This window comes from Thamnophis elegans, chromosome 3 (genome assembly GCF_009769535.1).
Source record: "Thamnophis elegans isolate rThaEle1 chromosome 3, rThaEle1.pri, whole genome shotgun sequence".
Taxonomy (NCBI): domain Eukaryota; kingdom Metazoa; phylum Chordata; class Lepidosauria; order Squamata; family Colubridae; genus Thamnophis; species Thamnophis elegans.
The window spans coordinates 95,409,205-95,426,294 of NC_045543.1; the positions used below are offsets into that span (position 1 = coordinate 95,409,205).

The 17,090-nt window shown below is 33.5% G+C and overlaps 1 protein-coding gene across 1 annotated transcript in view; it reads left to right on the top strand.

Moving 5' to 3' along the window:
* The window catches only part of DTWD2 (DTW domain containing 2), an 88,621-nt gene extending 73,413 nt beyond the window's left edge, over window positions 1-15,208 (top strand). The window contains exons 5-6 of the mRNA XM_032214507.1: window positions 9,114-9,242; window positions 14,311-15,208. Coding sequence (XP_032070398.1) covers window positions 9,114-9,242; window positions 14,311-14,481 — 300 coding nt within the window. The 3' untranslated portion in view covers window positions 14,482-15,208. The remainder of the gene's footprint in view (window positions 1-9,113; window positions 9,243-14,310) is intronic.
* Window positions 15,209-17,090: the final 1,882 nt, after the last annotated feature.

Sequence of the window (17,090 nt, forward strand, 5' to 3'; positions counted from 1 at the left end):
TCTTCACTCCAAGGAAACAGAACAATATAGCATCTTTACTTCTTCTCAGTCAACAGTAATGTAACCTGATCATGCAGGTTGACATTGCCATTTTTGTCGTAATATGTAGCATTGACCTCTAGTTTAGCCTTCTGAATGCATTTGTTTGTTTTCAACCTCCCGTATTGTTTTCTGGTGCCATTTCTGCTAACACTGCCTTGCTAATAATATATTATATAAATTAAACTGATGTAAAGACAATATACATTCTTGTGACCTTCCATATTTCAAATTCTCTGTTTCTCCAAATCCTGTTCTTGTGTTAGCTTTTTGTTCACTGTAAAGATTCTGGATTGAATAATTATTGTATTAGGGCAACCTATTAGTTTTAAAATATTCTCAATACTGGCAAAATCTATGTAATGAGAGGATTTCCTATGTTCAATAATGCAAAGGCAACCTACCCCCTCCTTCTTGCTCTTTCTCTTATCTATTTTGTGTTATCTATATAAATCTCATATTCAGCAGTCTCTTTTAAAATCTTCCTGTTCATTTAACACAGCTCTAATTGGTAAGTAAAACTTTACTTGCATAAGGAATTAGTGCACTGTTAATTTGCACATTCTCTTTTATTTCTGTTCCCCAGAATTTGGTATATACACTATTTTTCCAACTTCTAGGTCAGACAATTTTATTCCATAATTTTGACATAAGAGTTTTAAAAACTTTAACTATTTCTTGTGAAGTTTTATGTAGTTCTATCTGAATGTCATTTGTGCCTGCTGTTTTTTCTCTATCAAAGATTGTTTATTGCCTATTGTACCCAACTTTCTTGCAGAAGAGGTTCCTATATCTATTCTGTTTCAACGAACATTTGTCATTCAATATATATATATATATATATATATTTCTTTACTTTGCTTCTATCAATTCTATTCTTTGATTACTCCTTAAAATTCCTTCTTTGGCTGTAAGTTACCTTGTAATTTCTTTCATCTTATTTCAAAAGCTCTTGTTTGCCTTTGTTTATGACACATTTTTCCTCATCCTTGCTTTATGCTGAAAGTATATATTCAGTCATCATGCATCCTTCTTGTTGCCCAAAGCTTTAGTCCACTCATTACCTGCTTATCATGATACCTTTGCTTAAAAGGCACAATCTTTTCCTCTTTGAAATTCTTTCAAATGAGATAAAAAGAGATGACATTGTATTATTTTTGTGGGGTTTTTGTGTTTTGTAAATCCTGTATGTATTAAGTCCGTGATGGTACACCTGTGGCACGCAGCACCCTCTCTGTTGGCACACGAGCTGTCACCCCACTTCAGCTCCTCAGCGCATGCATGCACTTCTGCTGGCTAGCTGGTTGGCAGGTCGGTGGGAAGAGCATGCACATGTGGGAGCTGGGCGGATGGTGGGGGTTGGCATGCATGCACATGTGGGCAGCAGGGTACATGCAGGGGTCTGTGTGCACATGTGGGGGGCGGAGACCCTACACATGCATGCATGGGGCACATGGACACATTGCATTTTGGAGCACACACACTTTGGGCACTCGGTCCAGAAAAAGTTAACCATCACTGTATTAAACTGTTGTGAATCAATATGGGGCCAACATCTTATAAATATCATTAAATAATTACCTGAGAATATTTTTTTGCATTTGTTTTCATAGCATCTTATCACTTTTCATAATTCTTCAAGTTCATTTTCTCAGAATGTAAACATATTAAAAGTATTCCTTATATTTTATTTCATGTTTATATTATACAAAGTCCACCTTGGCTGGTACAACCACTCATCATTTTGTAGAAGTGTTTAACATACTATGTATTCTTGAAAGTCTCGTACCTTAGAGGAGTGCATTTCATTTTCTGTTTCCTATTATTTATACTTGTTCATTTTGATGTCCATAAAACAAGGGCGTCTTCAGAATCTGCTATGCAGATATCTAGGTTGAAAGGAGAACATGGGATTTGTTGTATATATGTCTTGAACTTACATTTTATGTGGATTACAGCCATTCCAAATGTTTTATTCCAGGTTTATCCAATTTTTCCATTTTCATCCTGCAGGTATTATTATATCCTTTATTGATATTCATGATGAACTTCTTGCAGTTTGTCACATAATTCCCTATTGGGTTTGTAGTAGATTGCATAATAATGATTTTTTATTGAATATTAAGTCTACTAAATATAAGTCCAAATTGATTAATTATATTCAATAAACTCGGTTTTTTTCTTTTGAGTCCTTGCAGAATTGTGAAAATTACAGTTGATACCATCTCATATTTTATATTTTATAAAATTGAAATGTAATTACCCTGTGGGGAAAAATAACTCTGTAAAGATTGAAAACATTCTGTTGCAACTGAATTAGGTGAAGTGGTTATTTAAATAGAAATTGGTAAGTTTAGGGAAAAATTGAAATTCTGAACAGAACTATTTATTTTACAAGGAAGGGCTACACTGTAATTTTTGTATTCCAGGTCCAGCAACGGTTTCTGAAAGCATAAAGTAAGAAACATCCTTGCAGCATAGCTAGGCTTAAACTAACCTAAACTCCAGCCAGCCTTGTCATATGGTTTACGACAGCAGAGCATGGAGCACTCCTCATCTTTTTGTCTACTTCTAGCCTATAAATTGTGGTTCTCATCTGGATTTCACCTTTGCTGTCCCCAAATTGGTTCTTTCAGGCTCAGAATATATTATTATAAATTTTCTTAAATCAATCTTTGTTAAATATTCTTTTCTCTTCCAATTCCATTATTTCAATTAAAATATGTAGTTGTATCTTTAATTGGTACACTCAGTTTTTCAAATTGTTATTGATTGATCTTACAGGTTGTTTATATGTATGCATATGTGTTTATGCATGATCTTTTTTCTTGCATACTTCAGGAGATATCCAGTACCATTAACAAAAACATAAAAGAAATGAAAATGTAGGAAATTAGTAGCCTTCCAAACACTTCAGTAAGGAGATAAATTGCTTTTCTCTTAGAGTGTTTTTGATATTTACAGTTAATTTAAGGTAAACGGTACTTGCAATGTAGTTAATATTTCTTTCTTCACTTCGTGACAGACTTGAGCTCCTTATTCTGCTCAATGCCTACATTTTTTTCAGCACTTTTCTTTTGCATTAATTATTAAAAGAATAGCACTGCATAAAATATTGATCGGTTGCCTGACATTCATTTCAGAACTATACACAGAGCAAAAAGGTAATACAAGTCTTTTCAAGAGCTTGCTGTCCTCTGTTTTTGTAGTATATGAATAGAGACTTAAAATGTTTATTTTACTATCTTGGTATTTTAACATTCTCAAGTTCAACAGCTATTCAGCTTAACTCTTTTCTAGTAGCAATATTTCTTATTAAAATTAGCATTTTCTAAGTTAGAATTTGCAAATGTCTTAACATGAGGCAGTTTGAATGGCAGTTGGTGCACAGAAATATGCAGACTAAATTATTGACAGAATAGTGAGAGTCTAATTTTCCACATGGAAATTGTGAAAGTGCTGTTCTTTTTCCTCTCTTTTTTTATATAGCTATTTCAATTGCAAGACTTAAATAGCCTTCTCTAGAAAATGCAGCATGCCCTAGAGGGAAAATCATACAGTACAATAATCTAATCTTTAAAATAAATCCCTTGAGTCAAACTCAGTTCTTGGTGGCTACAGAGATCTCACATGCTTGTTTTCTTGGCAACAACAGAGATGTGGTTTGTGAAGTTGTTGTTTTCTGTTATGCTTGCTTTTCAATTCCCAGTCTCAGCTATAGTTAAAAATATATGATACATAAAGCAATATCTTATGTATCTCTCACTGTTATAAAAACATTAATGGTTTTGTAATTTCTTACACCATTGGCAAAAAGTATAAGGCTGAATAAGAAAAGAAAAAAAAAGACGGGCCGTTCTTGACATATGGTATATGTAGATGTAAATCACTAAAAAGATATAACTAATTTTAATTATTTGTACTCGTTTGCATGTATATGTATATGTATATATATTTTAAGGGACATTTTTGACATTTTTTAAAAATAGCTTTTTCCAATAACTAGAGATGAGCAGTGCAATGAGATAAAGAAGAATTGAAGAAAAATCAAGTCGGACAACAATATTTGATTGAACTAAATAAACTATTAGAAGTAAAAGGAAAGAATATAAAGTTGGTTTATTTGATCAAAGCTAAAATAAGACATTTTTTTTCTAATGTTCTGGCAACCCATTCTGCAGATTTTGCAATACCAGGATTGAAAAGATGTTTTTGGTAACAGATAGGGGATGGGATATGGGATGAAGAGATTTCTGTTTAACCTTATAGGTAGTGAAGAATTATTTAATTTATTTATAATTGTTGTGATGAAGGTAGGAATTCACTTTTTTATATTGCTTCTTTTTTCACTATATTATTTATTATTATTTTCTGTTCTCTTCTTTCTCTACCTTTGTACAAGGTTTTACTATTGTAATTAAATTTCTTAATGAAATAATAAAAATAACAATTATATTGTTATTTTGTTATATTTATTATTTTTATAAATAATAAAAATAACAATTATATTTAAAATGAGTTATAAATAAGTGCTTCATGTACACGTAGACGTTTATTTTGTCTTGGTGTGTATATGTGTGCCACATGCCTATAACCACGTTAAATGTGTGTGTGTGTGTGTGTATATATATATATGTATGTATGTATGTATGTATGTATGTATACATACATATATATATATTGTGTTTCCCTGAAAATAAGACATAGTCTTATTTTTTTTGACCCCTGAAATATGGCCTTGGCCTTATTTTGGAGCCAGGCTCTTTGGAAGCCCACTCACAAGATAGCAGCTGCCCAGCAATGCCCCCCTACAGCTGGGAAGAGCGCCACTTAGTGACCTAGTGGTATCCCAAAGGCACAAACCACATGAGCAGGGGGAGGGGAAACCGGTGCTTGTGCGGCTTGGCATCTTCAGGATACCACTGGGTTGATGAGTGGTGTTCTGTCCAGCCGGAGGGGTTGGTTGTGTGAGTGCCTTTTCCCCCTGCTCACGCGCCTCCCAGTCCTCACCACGATCTGGGCCAACTCTCCCTGCAGGGCCAGTGCCGGCACCACCATCCCAACACTGGCTTCTTCTGAGAGGCAGGTCGGGCCAGCCGCTTGCTGCCAAGTCTTCCAGGAGCTGGGGTACAGTGTTCCGGAAGTGGTCGCTCTGGGAGTGCACTTCCCGCTCTATGGTTGTGGTCTGGCTGCCAGAAGACTCTCTGCCCTGGCTACCGGAAGAGGCCTGGGAGGTGCATGAGTGTGGGGGGGCAGGCACTCGCGCAACCCCTCCAGTGGGGTTTTCCCTGCCCCCTGCTCACGCAGCTTGGCACCTTCATGATACTGCTGGGTCGGTGAGTGGCGCTCTGCCCGGCTGGCTGGGGGTGTGTCCACTGGGCTTATTTTCAAGGAAGGGCATTTATTTTTGCCCACCCCAAAAATCTGGCATGGCCTTATTTTCAGGACATGTCATATTCTTGGGGAAACACAGTAGGAACACAACATTTTGTTTTCCAGTGACATACAGTAACATAATTTTGGAGCAGAATGATTTTCCTTGATCTTTTTATGGAGTGTGCCAAACTCTAATCCAGCACTTTCTCTACCTGCCAGCATCTAGCCATACATTTAATTTGATAAGAAAAAATTAACCTCTTTACTTTGAGAACAACAAAGTAATAACAAAGTAATAAAGTATGGGAAAATGTATTTATGACCAAAGTGAAAATAGTAATTTAATAAAAAGCTTTCTTTGTGGTCATTGAAATGCACTTTAACATTTCTGTAAATATATCATGCAGTGGTAGCAAGATTACATAGGCATATGGATGCATAAGACCATAAAGAACAAAAGTTTTCTGACATCAATTTACTTTTTCTGACTATCTGTTCCTTACAGTTGCATGGCAGCTATTCCCTATAGAATATAAAAACATGAAGCTCTTAAAATGTCATTTTAAATTAAAGCCAGTATGTTTCAATTGACTAATTTATTTATATTCTTGATGTAATTTTCAAAAGTGAGTTGACAGTTTAGCTGTGCATTTCTTTTTCCATCAAGAAAGTAACTGATGGGACTTTATTCAGCAGCAAGTGGATATTTTTGCTATGCATAGCTTTTTAAAAAATGATTTGGACTACATATAGGATAGCAATACTATTTATTATTTCATACCAGCTCAAAAAAACTTCAGAACTCTTTTCTGTTCAGTCTGGGATTCCTTTCATTTCTCTATTTTTTTCACTCCATTTCAAACTACTAATATGCTGTTCATTTTATTTACCTTATTTTATTGTTAATTTTTTAAAAAAATCTATTAAAATTTTAACAGGAGATATTGTATAATTCTGTTGTAATAGAAAATGAAATTAGAGGCCCATAAAGAAAATAAAATGTAAAGATAAAACAGAGGCATCATAATGCATCAGCTGTTATTTATATTTTTATTGAGTCTAATTCTTTATGGAGTAACTTATTTATGATTTTAATCCATATAGTGTCCCATTTCAAATATATGAATTTGGGAAATTTACAACAATTCAAAACAAAACAAAAAACATACCGTATAAAAACTTATTGTAATGGGTTGTTTTCATGTAGAGAGAGATGTTTCTAAAATAAAAATCCAACCACAAATGTGGAGCCTTTAGTGCTCTCTGAGCTTGTTTGTTTATTTGTAGATGTTCTGTTACCCCACTAGTTAACATCTCAGTGCTAGAATTGTAGATGTTACGCATTCCGGTAACAATGGTCTGTAAGCAAACAACAGAACTCAGAGAACACCAAGGACAGCTTAACCCTGAGCTACATATATTCTCTTCTAAACACCAATGTGGTTTTGTATCTCCAAAGGTTCATGTAGTTAAAATAGCAAAATAGTCTCCAAAACTAGATAAACAATATTTGCTTGGATTTTGCCAGTTTAGGTTTTTCCCCTTTATGTTCTCCTTGTGATATTTAGTTATAATTGCATGCATAGATAAAACATGAAAATAAATGAATAATTTAGGGTGTTATATTACTTTAAAGTTTTATTTTCTGCTTTTGTCTTTTCAGTTTGAGTATCTTGCTTTTAGACTTTTAAGAGTTGATGGACTAGGGTGTTATAATATATATCCATATCCATATCCATATCCATATATATATACATATACATATACATATACATCATATACATCTACATCTACATCTACATCATCTACATACATACATACATACATACATACATACATACATACATACATACATACATACATATATATATATATATATATATATATATATATATATGATTTTTACAACCCCCCGGTATGCCCAAATATGGGAGGAAGATCACTACTTCCATTCTCTGTCCTTCGGCTCGTCACAAGAGACCATCCAGGCAGAAACCCAATATTTTTACTGTTGCCTTTTTGTTACATTTTGTTACATTTTGTTTTATCAGCACAAATACAACTATATATATATATATAAAAGCACAAATAATATATATATATATATATATATATATATATATATATATATATATATGTATGTATGTATGTATGTATGTATGTATGTATGTATATGTATGTATGTATTTGTGCTGATAAAACAAAATGTAACAAATGTAACAAAATATACATATACATATACATATACATACATACTAGAAATGCAAATACATAAAAACCTAATATTGATAGTGAATTCATCCAATAAATACTAAGAGGGGTATTAAAGCAGTCCTCTTCTAAGCTCTGGGCATAAGACCTTGAAATAAAGTTGTAGATAAACAGAATTAGAAAAATGTTTGAAATTTTATTTGCCACATTAAAAAAAAACTAATTGTAATAATATTGTACAGAAGAGTTAACCACATTCAAGCTTGAGAAATCCAATGTCTATCTACTCTGATTTTTGATATTCAACCTAAATCCTGTTTGTGGAGAAGAGACTGACAGTATGTTGGTCATGGTGGGAATATAGAAGGCTATGAAATATTAATATTGTGTTATGATTTTAATTAACATGAAATATGTGTATTAATAATAGCGAAGGAGCAGATGCTGTTATTTGTATTCATGTCTATATTGTGTTTTAGTTGTTTGATGTTGCTTTGATATTATTGAGAATTTTGTAAAGAAAGCCTATTCAATTGTGAAATTTAAACTCTTGACGACTGTTTCAAATTATAATGATTAAGGAGGGGGCTACATCTCTCTCCAGATTAACTGTTAAAAATGTCTTTCATACATAGCTGTCATTGGGTAGACATATTTAATACTGTACAGTGAACTGTTGAGCATAATATAATAGCAAGTGTAACATTTAATGACTCATTAAGCAACAAGGTCCTTTATAAGATAAATTTAATATGAAGATTGACACACTCTTCCATTTTGCAAAAATAAAGCATTTTGTTCTCAGGATAATCTGTTACATACATACATACATACATACATACATACATACATATACATACATACATACATACATACATATATTTATATATATATATAACCATCTAGCTGTAAAATTCTAGTGTGAACAGGCTAAACATTAATTGTATATTCTGCTGGTCCATTTGTAAAAATGTGCTATGTAAGAAGTATAACCAAAATTGATGATAAGGACAAATTCTTTCCCTTGTAATGCTGGTACTATATTATGGAGCACTGCATAGTTTGGCAAAATATTTTTTATGGCTGTAAGTGTCTCTTTATGGGAAGGCAATAAGCAGAAATCACCTTACTTTCCCCACCCTCCAATTTGTTCAGTTTCATCCCACCAATGCTTGATCCAGTTCAGTAATCATGTAGCAGTTCGAACTATGGTCTCTTTATATGTATATTATTATGCATTAGCATAATATTTTAGGTTTATCCTATTTTATCTTTGTTTTTGTGTTGGTGGTAAAAAACATCATAGGTTGTTTTCCTTATTTTTAATCAATATAAAAATATGTGTTAATATATTGCAAATCCTTGTTCAATACAACATTTTATTACTAAAAACTAAAATCTTATATAATTAAAGGAATTTTTTAGGAAACAGAGAGCACACTGTGTTTTAATGATGTATTCCTTTAATCTGAAATTACTATTTTCAGGTACAACTGAAAACCAGCTTTTCAAGTCAGTACATAATTCGTACCCAGCCCACAAATGCATGCCTGTCTACACTTGAATGTGCCGCTATTGCCCTAGCCATCGTGGAAAAAAATGATGCAATTAAAGAGGTAGGTAATTTTAAAGTCATGTACACTACTAATGGAATAACCATATGCAATCTATGCTTCTTTTTTTTAAACCAGGCTGTTTTACTGACCAAGTTTCAAATTTTTCACTCCATCTTTTCTTAAATCTTCCTAATTAAGAGCTGAAATACATTAAGTTTAGAAAACTTGGCAGGAAGAAATGTCATTCTCCTGTTGTTGTTTTTCCTACACCACCTATTCTTACATTAATCTTGCCACTCCTTTTCATGTGGTTCATCCTACTTCTTTGACAGACCTTCTAGAAAACTTCTTTTTCAACATTGGGTACTGTTTGTCCACTATGGCACAAAGTACATAAAATCAATTTCCTTGATTTTTCACTGTAATTTTGTTAGCTAAATAAGGGTTTGTGTGTGTTGGTGGCTAGTGAAGTCAAGGAAATTTTGAAAATATTTCAAAGAAAGAGTCAGTGATGTGTCTTTATACCTAGCAGTAAGACACTTGATTTGTTGGTTTTGTTGCATAACTTTGTTTGCATTTTTTTCAGCAATTATCAAAGTTATGGTGGCACTGGACCATGACCAAATTAGGGTGACAAATGGACTATGAGTGGTTTCTGAATAAACAAACATTGCAGCACTCCCAGTCACATGATTGTGATCTGGGCACATGGGAACTCAACTCACAACTATATTATAGGAATCTGTAGTCACATGATTACACTTTGTGACTTTCCCTGCTGGCTTTTCACAAGCTAAGACAAAGGGGAAGCAGGTGGGGGAAGCTTGCAGGTCACTCCAGTAAGTCATTTCCACCAGCAGCACCTCTCTGCTCATGACCTCCATCAGATTTCCCAAGACCTCTACCAGTCTGTGCTGGCCCTCGTACTATTTCCCACCACCGTCTATGGCACTCCCATATCTGGGACCAACATCATTTCCCCCTTAAGACTTCACGTGTCTTGGGCATAATAGCAACTGTGACTGGTAAGATTGCCATTAATAAGTGATACAATCATGTGATATCACAATTTACAACGGCATTGCTGAGAAATGGAAATTTCCATCCCAGTTGCCATTATAACTTGAGGAAGCTTGAATTTTCACCTTTTAATCCATATTATGTGGATGTGCAGGTTTGAATAAATATAGAAATATATGTTAAACGTAAGCTTCATTAAATACATTGCATAGCTATCATGTGATCATATATATGTGGGATATTATCAAGTTCAGTTTAGCAGAAGTGCATTTTTTTCTCCATGTAGATTACAGCTTTAGTTTAAGGTTGGCAGATTTCTGCAGCTGAATGAATTTTCAGTTGAACAGATATAAGAGGAAGGAGATAAAGAAAGCAGGTATAATATTTGCAACCATGTAACAACAACCTAATCTTGTTTCTTTATTCAGAAACATGTCCCTCTCACTTACCGAGGCTTCCAAAAATAGTATTTGAAATTACAGTGTCCTCTGTGCCTCCTTTGCTTTTTTACCACCCTTTTCTTTCATATTTTTCCTTTTCTCTCTTATTTTAGTGTTATTAATTCCTCTTCTAACTCAAAGCTGTGACTGCAGTTCCTTGTGTAACTGCTGCTTAACTAACAATTATGACAAGACTTAGAAATTAGTCCTCTCATCATATATGTGCAAAGGGAGTTTGTGAGGAAAAAGTTAAAAAAAGAAAAATGTAGTTTTCCTTTACAAAGGTCACGTATTGATTCTCTTATCTCTTGGTAAAGGAATATTTTTGAATATTTGATGGAATGTACATACCACATGTAGCTTGGATATTTGTTCCTTCACATAGCCATGCTCAGTTCTGAGTAAAAACAACATTGACTATCCTGAATGTCTATAGTTTTCTTTTCAAAGAATAGTAGAGGATTCTTGTTATTAAAAACATGTTTGGTTACAATTAAAATACAAGAGTATGGTAAACCTTTTAGAAACAATAGATCATGTTTGTGATCAAGAAGGGAAAGAAGGTAGAAATAAGAGGTATTGGCTAGGATGGAAAACTGCTGAATAATTCTGTCACGTACTACCACGTTTTCAATAGCGGCTGATTATCCTTCCCTAAGTTAAAAAAAGGATCTCAAATCCCATATTTTGTCTCCCTGATGACCCCATACTCTCTGTAAATAATAAGTTGGTTGTCAGACAATTGGTGAGGCAACTGATAATGGACAGATCTTGTTGCTCTACCTTCAAATTGATCTCAAAAATATTGATAACTTATTTTGTCCCTGACCAAAGGGATCATTTCTGCCATTTTTGCCATTTTCATACTCCATTCCTCTATGATGGGTATGTCAGTATTTCTCCTTTATTGTGCAAATAATAAACTTGTTGAAGTCACTATATATAAAATCTTCCATATTTTTTTTCTAATTCACTATTCATAAATCTTAATAAAAAAAGTTCTGGCTTTTTCCCAATAGTAATCTTTAAAATTATTTGTATCCTAACGTCTGAGTGAATCCAGGAAGTGGGAAGAGACAGAGGGCTGGAAGTGTGTGTGCTGGGCACAGGCTGTGGGTTTTAAAAATGTCTTGTGTGTGCACAGGCTGTGAGTTTTAAAAACATCTGAGTGAATCCAGGAAGAGGGAAGAGGCAGAGGGGCTGGAAGTGTGTGTGTAAGGTGGTCAGTAATGTTGAAGACTGGCAAGGACAGTCATATTTCCTCTGTAAGTAGCTCTTTTATTGTTTTGTGTACTTATTTTATTCTTATTTAAGTAGTAAGTGCACAAAATAATAAAATTTCCTTTTTTATATCTTCTTTTTGTAGATCTGAGGACCCAGATTGTTGGGGGCAATATGCTGACTCTCTGTAAACCGCTTAGAGAGGCCTGAAAGGCCTATGAAGCGGTATATAAGTCCACTGCTATTGCTATTGCTATTGTCATTCTTTGAGGCAAAGAATTCAGTGACATCTCATTGGTCACTGCCACCCAGTCACATGAGTCCCAAGCTACTCCCACCTGGTCACATAATTGCCAAGGCACTACCACTCAGTCACATGACTGCCAAGCTACTCCCACCTGGTCACATGACCACAAAGCCACTCCCACAAAACAGGTCACATCTACAGAATAGGTTCTAAAAAATTTTGAAACCCATCACTGGTCCGCAGGTACATAAAAAGGTACATCCTTTTATAAAAAATGTTTCTTAAATTATAATATGATATGAATTTCAACCCATTCATCCACATTCTCTCCCATTTAACTGTCTGCATATTATAATGAAAATGAATTGCCCATTTTATCATGCAATCTTTAACCTGTTCCTCTTCCATTCAAATTTTAACGAAGCTTTATACATTTTACAGGCACATGTTCATCATTTCTATATAATTCAGTTCAAATTTCATTTTATATAGTCCAGTAATATTTCATCTACATTAAATCTTTTTTTAAATGTGCAGATGAAAACCTTTGAAAATTAATTTAATTGTTCTCACGGCATTATCTGAATTTTTCCACTCTCCTGTACTGATAAATCTTGATATGTTAAGCAGTTTCTTTTCTATAAAATGCTTCCTATACTGAAAGCCATGAGGTATTTTCGAGCATAGCCCTTATTTGTATTTATTCCATGTTATTAATATGGTACTTTCTATATAATGTTTTTTCTACATTAATTTTAACTTTGAAGGCTATAAAAACTAATGCCACCCAAATATCAGGTTATATTCTTCCAATTCTTACATTATTTTATGAGCAACAATCATTTTTTCATCCAAACCAAGCAGCAGGCTGCAAAATATAATTTAAAATAAGGAATCCTAATCCTCTTTTCTTCTGCATATTCAAGAATTTTACATTTAATCCTTTATTTTTTCCACTGCCATATACATTTGGACACATCTGAGGTCGAGAAAATGAGGACCCAGATTGTTGGGGACAATATGCTGACTATGTAAACTGCTTAGAGTTGTCTGTAAAGCATTGTAAGCATTTCAAGAACTAAAATGAACAGCTGTGGCAGAAATGGAGTGCCTCGAGTTGTCTTTTTGTGTTTGCTACAGGATCTAGTCCATTGACTGTAATTTGTGCTGTTTGTGTATAGAGATCTCACCCACTTAATAACACTTTTTCCAAATTTCATATTTTCCAAAATTAAATAGAAAAGTCTAGTTCAAATTGCGAATGGCTTTCCTTACATCAATAAAGATGAACACATCTTGTTTTCCATTATGGTGTTCTAAAATATTTTAATATAATAAAATTATATTTTTGATATCTGTCAACTGGCTTTTGGGTAAGAAACTACATTGCTTATCATGCATAAAATCCTGCAGAATAGTTTTCATCCTTTTGATTAAAATGATGCTAAATATAATCATTTTTCAATAATGATATTGGTCAGTCTTTTGGGGGGTAAAGAAGTGGGTAATCAAAGGTAACCGGCACCCAACTGGAAAATGACACTGCAGAAAGGAACACAAAATTATCTTGGTTGATCGAAAAAAACCCTGAATGCAGTGACAAATAACTTCAATATTATTGCCAGGAAAAATGCATGATGTAACAATGTGTCATTAGGTGTTTTACTCAGGGGAATCTACTCCTTTCTATCTCCTTACACTCTTTACAGAGACAATTTTGTACTTTCAAGATTTATAATTGTGTCACCAAAAATAATGTCTTTCCTATAATTAACATTATGGAATAGTGGTAGTGGAAAACATGTTGTATACAATAGATTCTTTGCCCCAAACTTCTCATTGTCCTGTTTTCTCTTAATTTACTGTTTCTAGTTTATTTAGCAAGAAATAGTAGTAGAAGCTAAACTCATTCTTATTAGTGACATAGTACTAAGCAGTTCAGCATGTAAACCAACAGAGAAAAGTGTGAAACTGAGATTGTAACAGCTTTTAAAATCATGCTTGAAACTGCTTCACTGACTTTTTTTTTTAAAAACGGACATATTCCATAGCCTCAACCAAAAAAATTGTAGATTAATATCACTTCCAAGTAAATATACTCAGAAGCAAGGTATTTATTTCATTTCATGCAACTAGAGGTCTATGTAATTTATGTCTAGCTCTAAGTTTTCTTTTCTTTTTTCTCTTTCTTTCCAATCAGACTGTACTTCGTCCTCTTCAAGCTCTTTGTGCTTTCCAGATCCAGCATGGTGCCCAGGTCCATCACAGCAAGGAACATCTTCTTAAAAATGGTTTATATGACAAACCAATGCCAAAAAATAAACGCAAGCTCAGGAGAATGGAACTTTTAGTGAATAATGTTAAAATTTAGGGGTGTCATATAGATTTATTATGAAAGATTTTTATTCCTTTTAGCTAATGAAGTGGAGTTAATTATGGATTTGATCCAAATAAAAGTATCCTAAAATGAAACACATTCACCTGGCTCCCTGCCCAGAATTCAAGACTGATATAAAGGCAAAATGCCTGGGAAGCTTTTCGAATTTCTGTCTGAATTTTTCATGATAATGATGAAGCTGAAGCAAGAAGGAACATACATTTCTTCGGTGTTTCATTGTGACTTAAATTAAACCATAATTTGAATGTTTTCTCCTTAATTTCTTATTAAAGTGGAGATGTGTAGTATTAATATTGATATGGCAGGTGGATATTGATACTGTAAGTCATGGAAATCCTAGTAGACATAAGAATCTAGAATTCCTGTTTTTTCAATAGTTAATAAACCTGTGTTGAAATAAGTGTATTTTGGGGGCTAGGTTTTCCTATTCATTAAAGCCTGGCAAAAAATAGACATTCCAATCTTAAAACAACAAGCAAACAAAGAGTATGAGAACACTCCTCTTTCTATGAGATTGCAAACAGACCATGGCATGAAAGCACAGATTTTATTATGGTGATTACATTCTACTTTTTCTAGATAGCATTGTTGTGTTTATGTCAAAAATTATATTTTTATATGAATAGTGCATTTTTCTCCAATTTAAGAACTATTGTTAAAGATTGAAGATGAAAAATTAAAGATTGAAGATGAAAAATAACGTCTTGAGTCAGTATTATATATCTATCCATATAGTTTGTCCAGAAAGAAATGAAATCAATATTTCTGAAATTATAAATTGCAAGTAAAAACTGCTAATTTGGACATTGCTATTGTATCGAGATCTACAAGAAACATGGATAATTGGGAAGTTTCTAGCAATTAGGCATTGTTTGTATTGATGAGAATGGTACCATTTATTTTTCCTTATTTCAGACTCAGTACCACATACATTATTTTATCCTGATATTTGTCTTCATTATCATGAAGGCTACTTTTTTTGTAAGAATATTTAAGTTTCTTAAAGGAAGAAAAAATTTTGTACTTTAGAAGTGAGCCAACTAATAAGCGTCTTGGAACATCAGAATTTTGTAAGTTCCAGCCAGTCAAACTTTTTCTTTAGACTTGTGAGATGTAATCACAAGCTCTCTCACAGTAGATGAATGATTGGCATCACCAATAAACCTCCAAGCAGTCTATTCACAAGGTTAGGGAATGTGTTCATGATAATTGCAGCAAATATTTCTGTTATATTAAATATTTCTGCAATTGAAGCTCTAGGTCACCAATGTAATCCCCATGCTCACAGATGCTTCCACTGACACCCATCAAGTCCTAATTTTAACTGATTTTGATTTATACTCTTTAAAACTTAAATTAAATGCAAAAATGGTACTTCCTAATACCAATTTTCAACTTTAAATTTATTTCCAAGAATATTGCTGGTTCCAAAAAATGATATGTAGACATTGCAAGAAATTAAAAATTGTGGTAGCTGCAATCCACTGCTTGCAACTTTGCCTATATGTTCTGGGGGGAAAAAACATTCTGAGTAATGGAAAGAATCAGTTGGAAAAAGTAAGCACAGCATGGAATGGCCTCATCAGTTTGTTCGCTGCTAGTTATGTTTTAAACAATCTTAAAAGAAAAATCAGGAAATGTTTTCAGAAGTTGAAATGTATTTACTGGTCCCAAAATATTGGAAACCCTAACACTATAGGGACTAATCAATGACATTGATCATACTTTTTAATATTTCAAAAATCAGTGGATATATTTGCCTGCATTTTGTCTGAAGATTTTGGTTCATATAGAAGAATATGAAGCATAAAACTAGCTAGACCAGCTGCTTTTATTGAAGATATTGGATCTTTTAAATACATTTTAATAGTGTGTTTAACATACTACTAATACTTGGAAGACAAGCTGTGATACTTTCTATATTGAGCTGCCACTAAAAGCAAATTCAGAATTTAAGTAGAGGTAAAATTATACAAATTGCATTGATTTTGTGATTTCCAGATTGCATATTACACTTTGTTTTCAATCTTTTAAAGCTCAAAATAGTTTGTGGAAAAGTTGCTAATATTATCTCCATCTTGATAAATCATAACGTATGTCACTAAATTCCATTCAATAATGTTTTTTCAAAAATATGGGTATGGGTATGATTATGTATATTTTAAAGAATGGTTATATGTTTTTAGGAGCTGAGGTGGCACAGTGGTTAGGGTGCAGTACTGCAGGCCACTTCAGCTGACTGTTATCTGCATTTCAGTGGTTCAAATCTCACCAGCTCAAGGTTGACTCAGCCTTCCATCCTTCCGAGGTGGGTGAAATGAGGACCCAGACTGTGGGGGCAATTTGCTGACTCAATTTGCTAAAAATCTGTAAACCGCTTAGAGAGGGCTGAAAGCCCTATGAAGCGGTATATGTCAAATAAATAAATAAATAAATCTGGTGAAGAAGCTTATGTACAAAAGGATCTCCTGCACTTTTCCTGTAATAAAACTGGTCTTGCGTACCAGTCTGTCTTATGAAACCCCTGCTGTAGCATTGCCCAGTTGATATGAAGACAAGAATTAAACATCAAGTTCAAATTG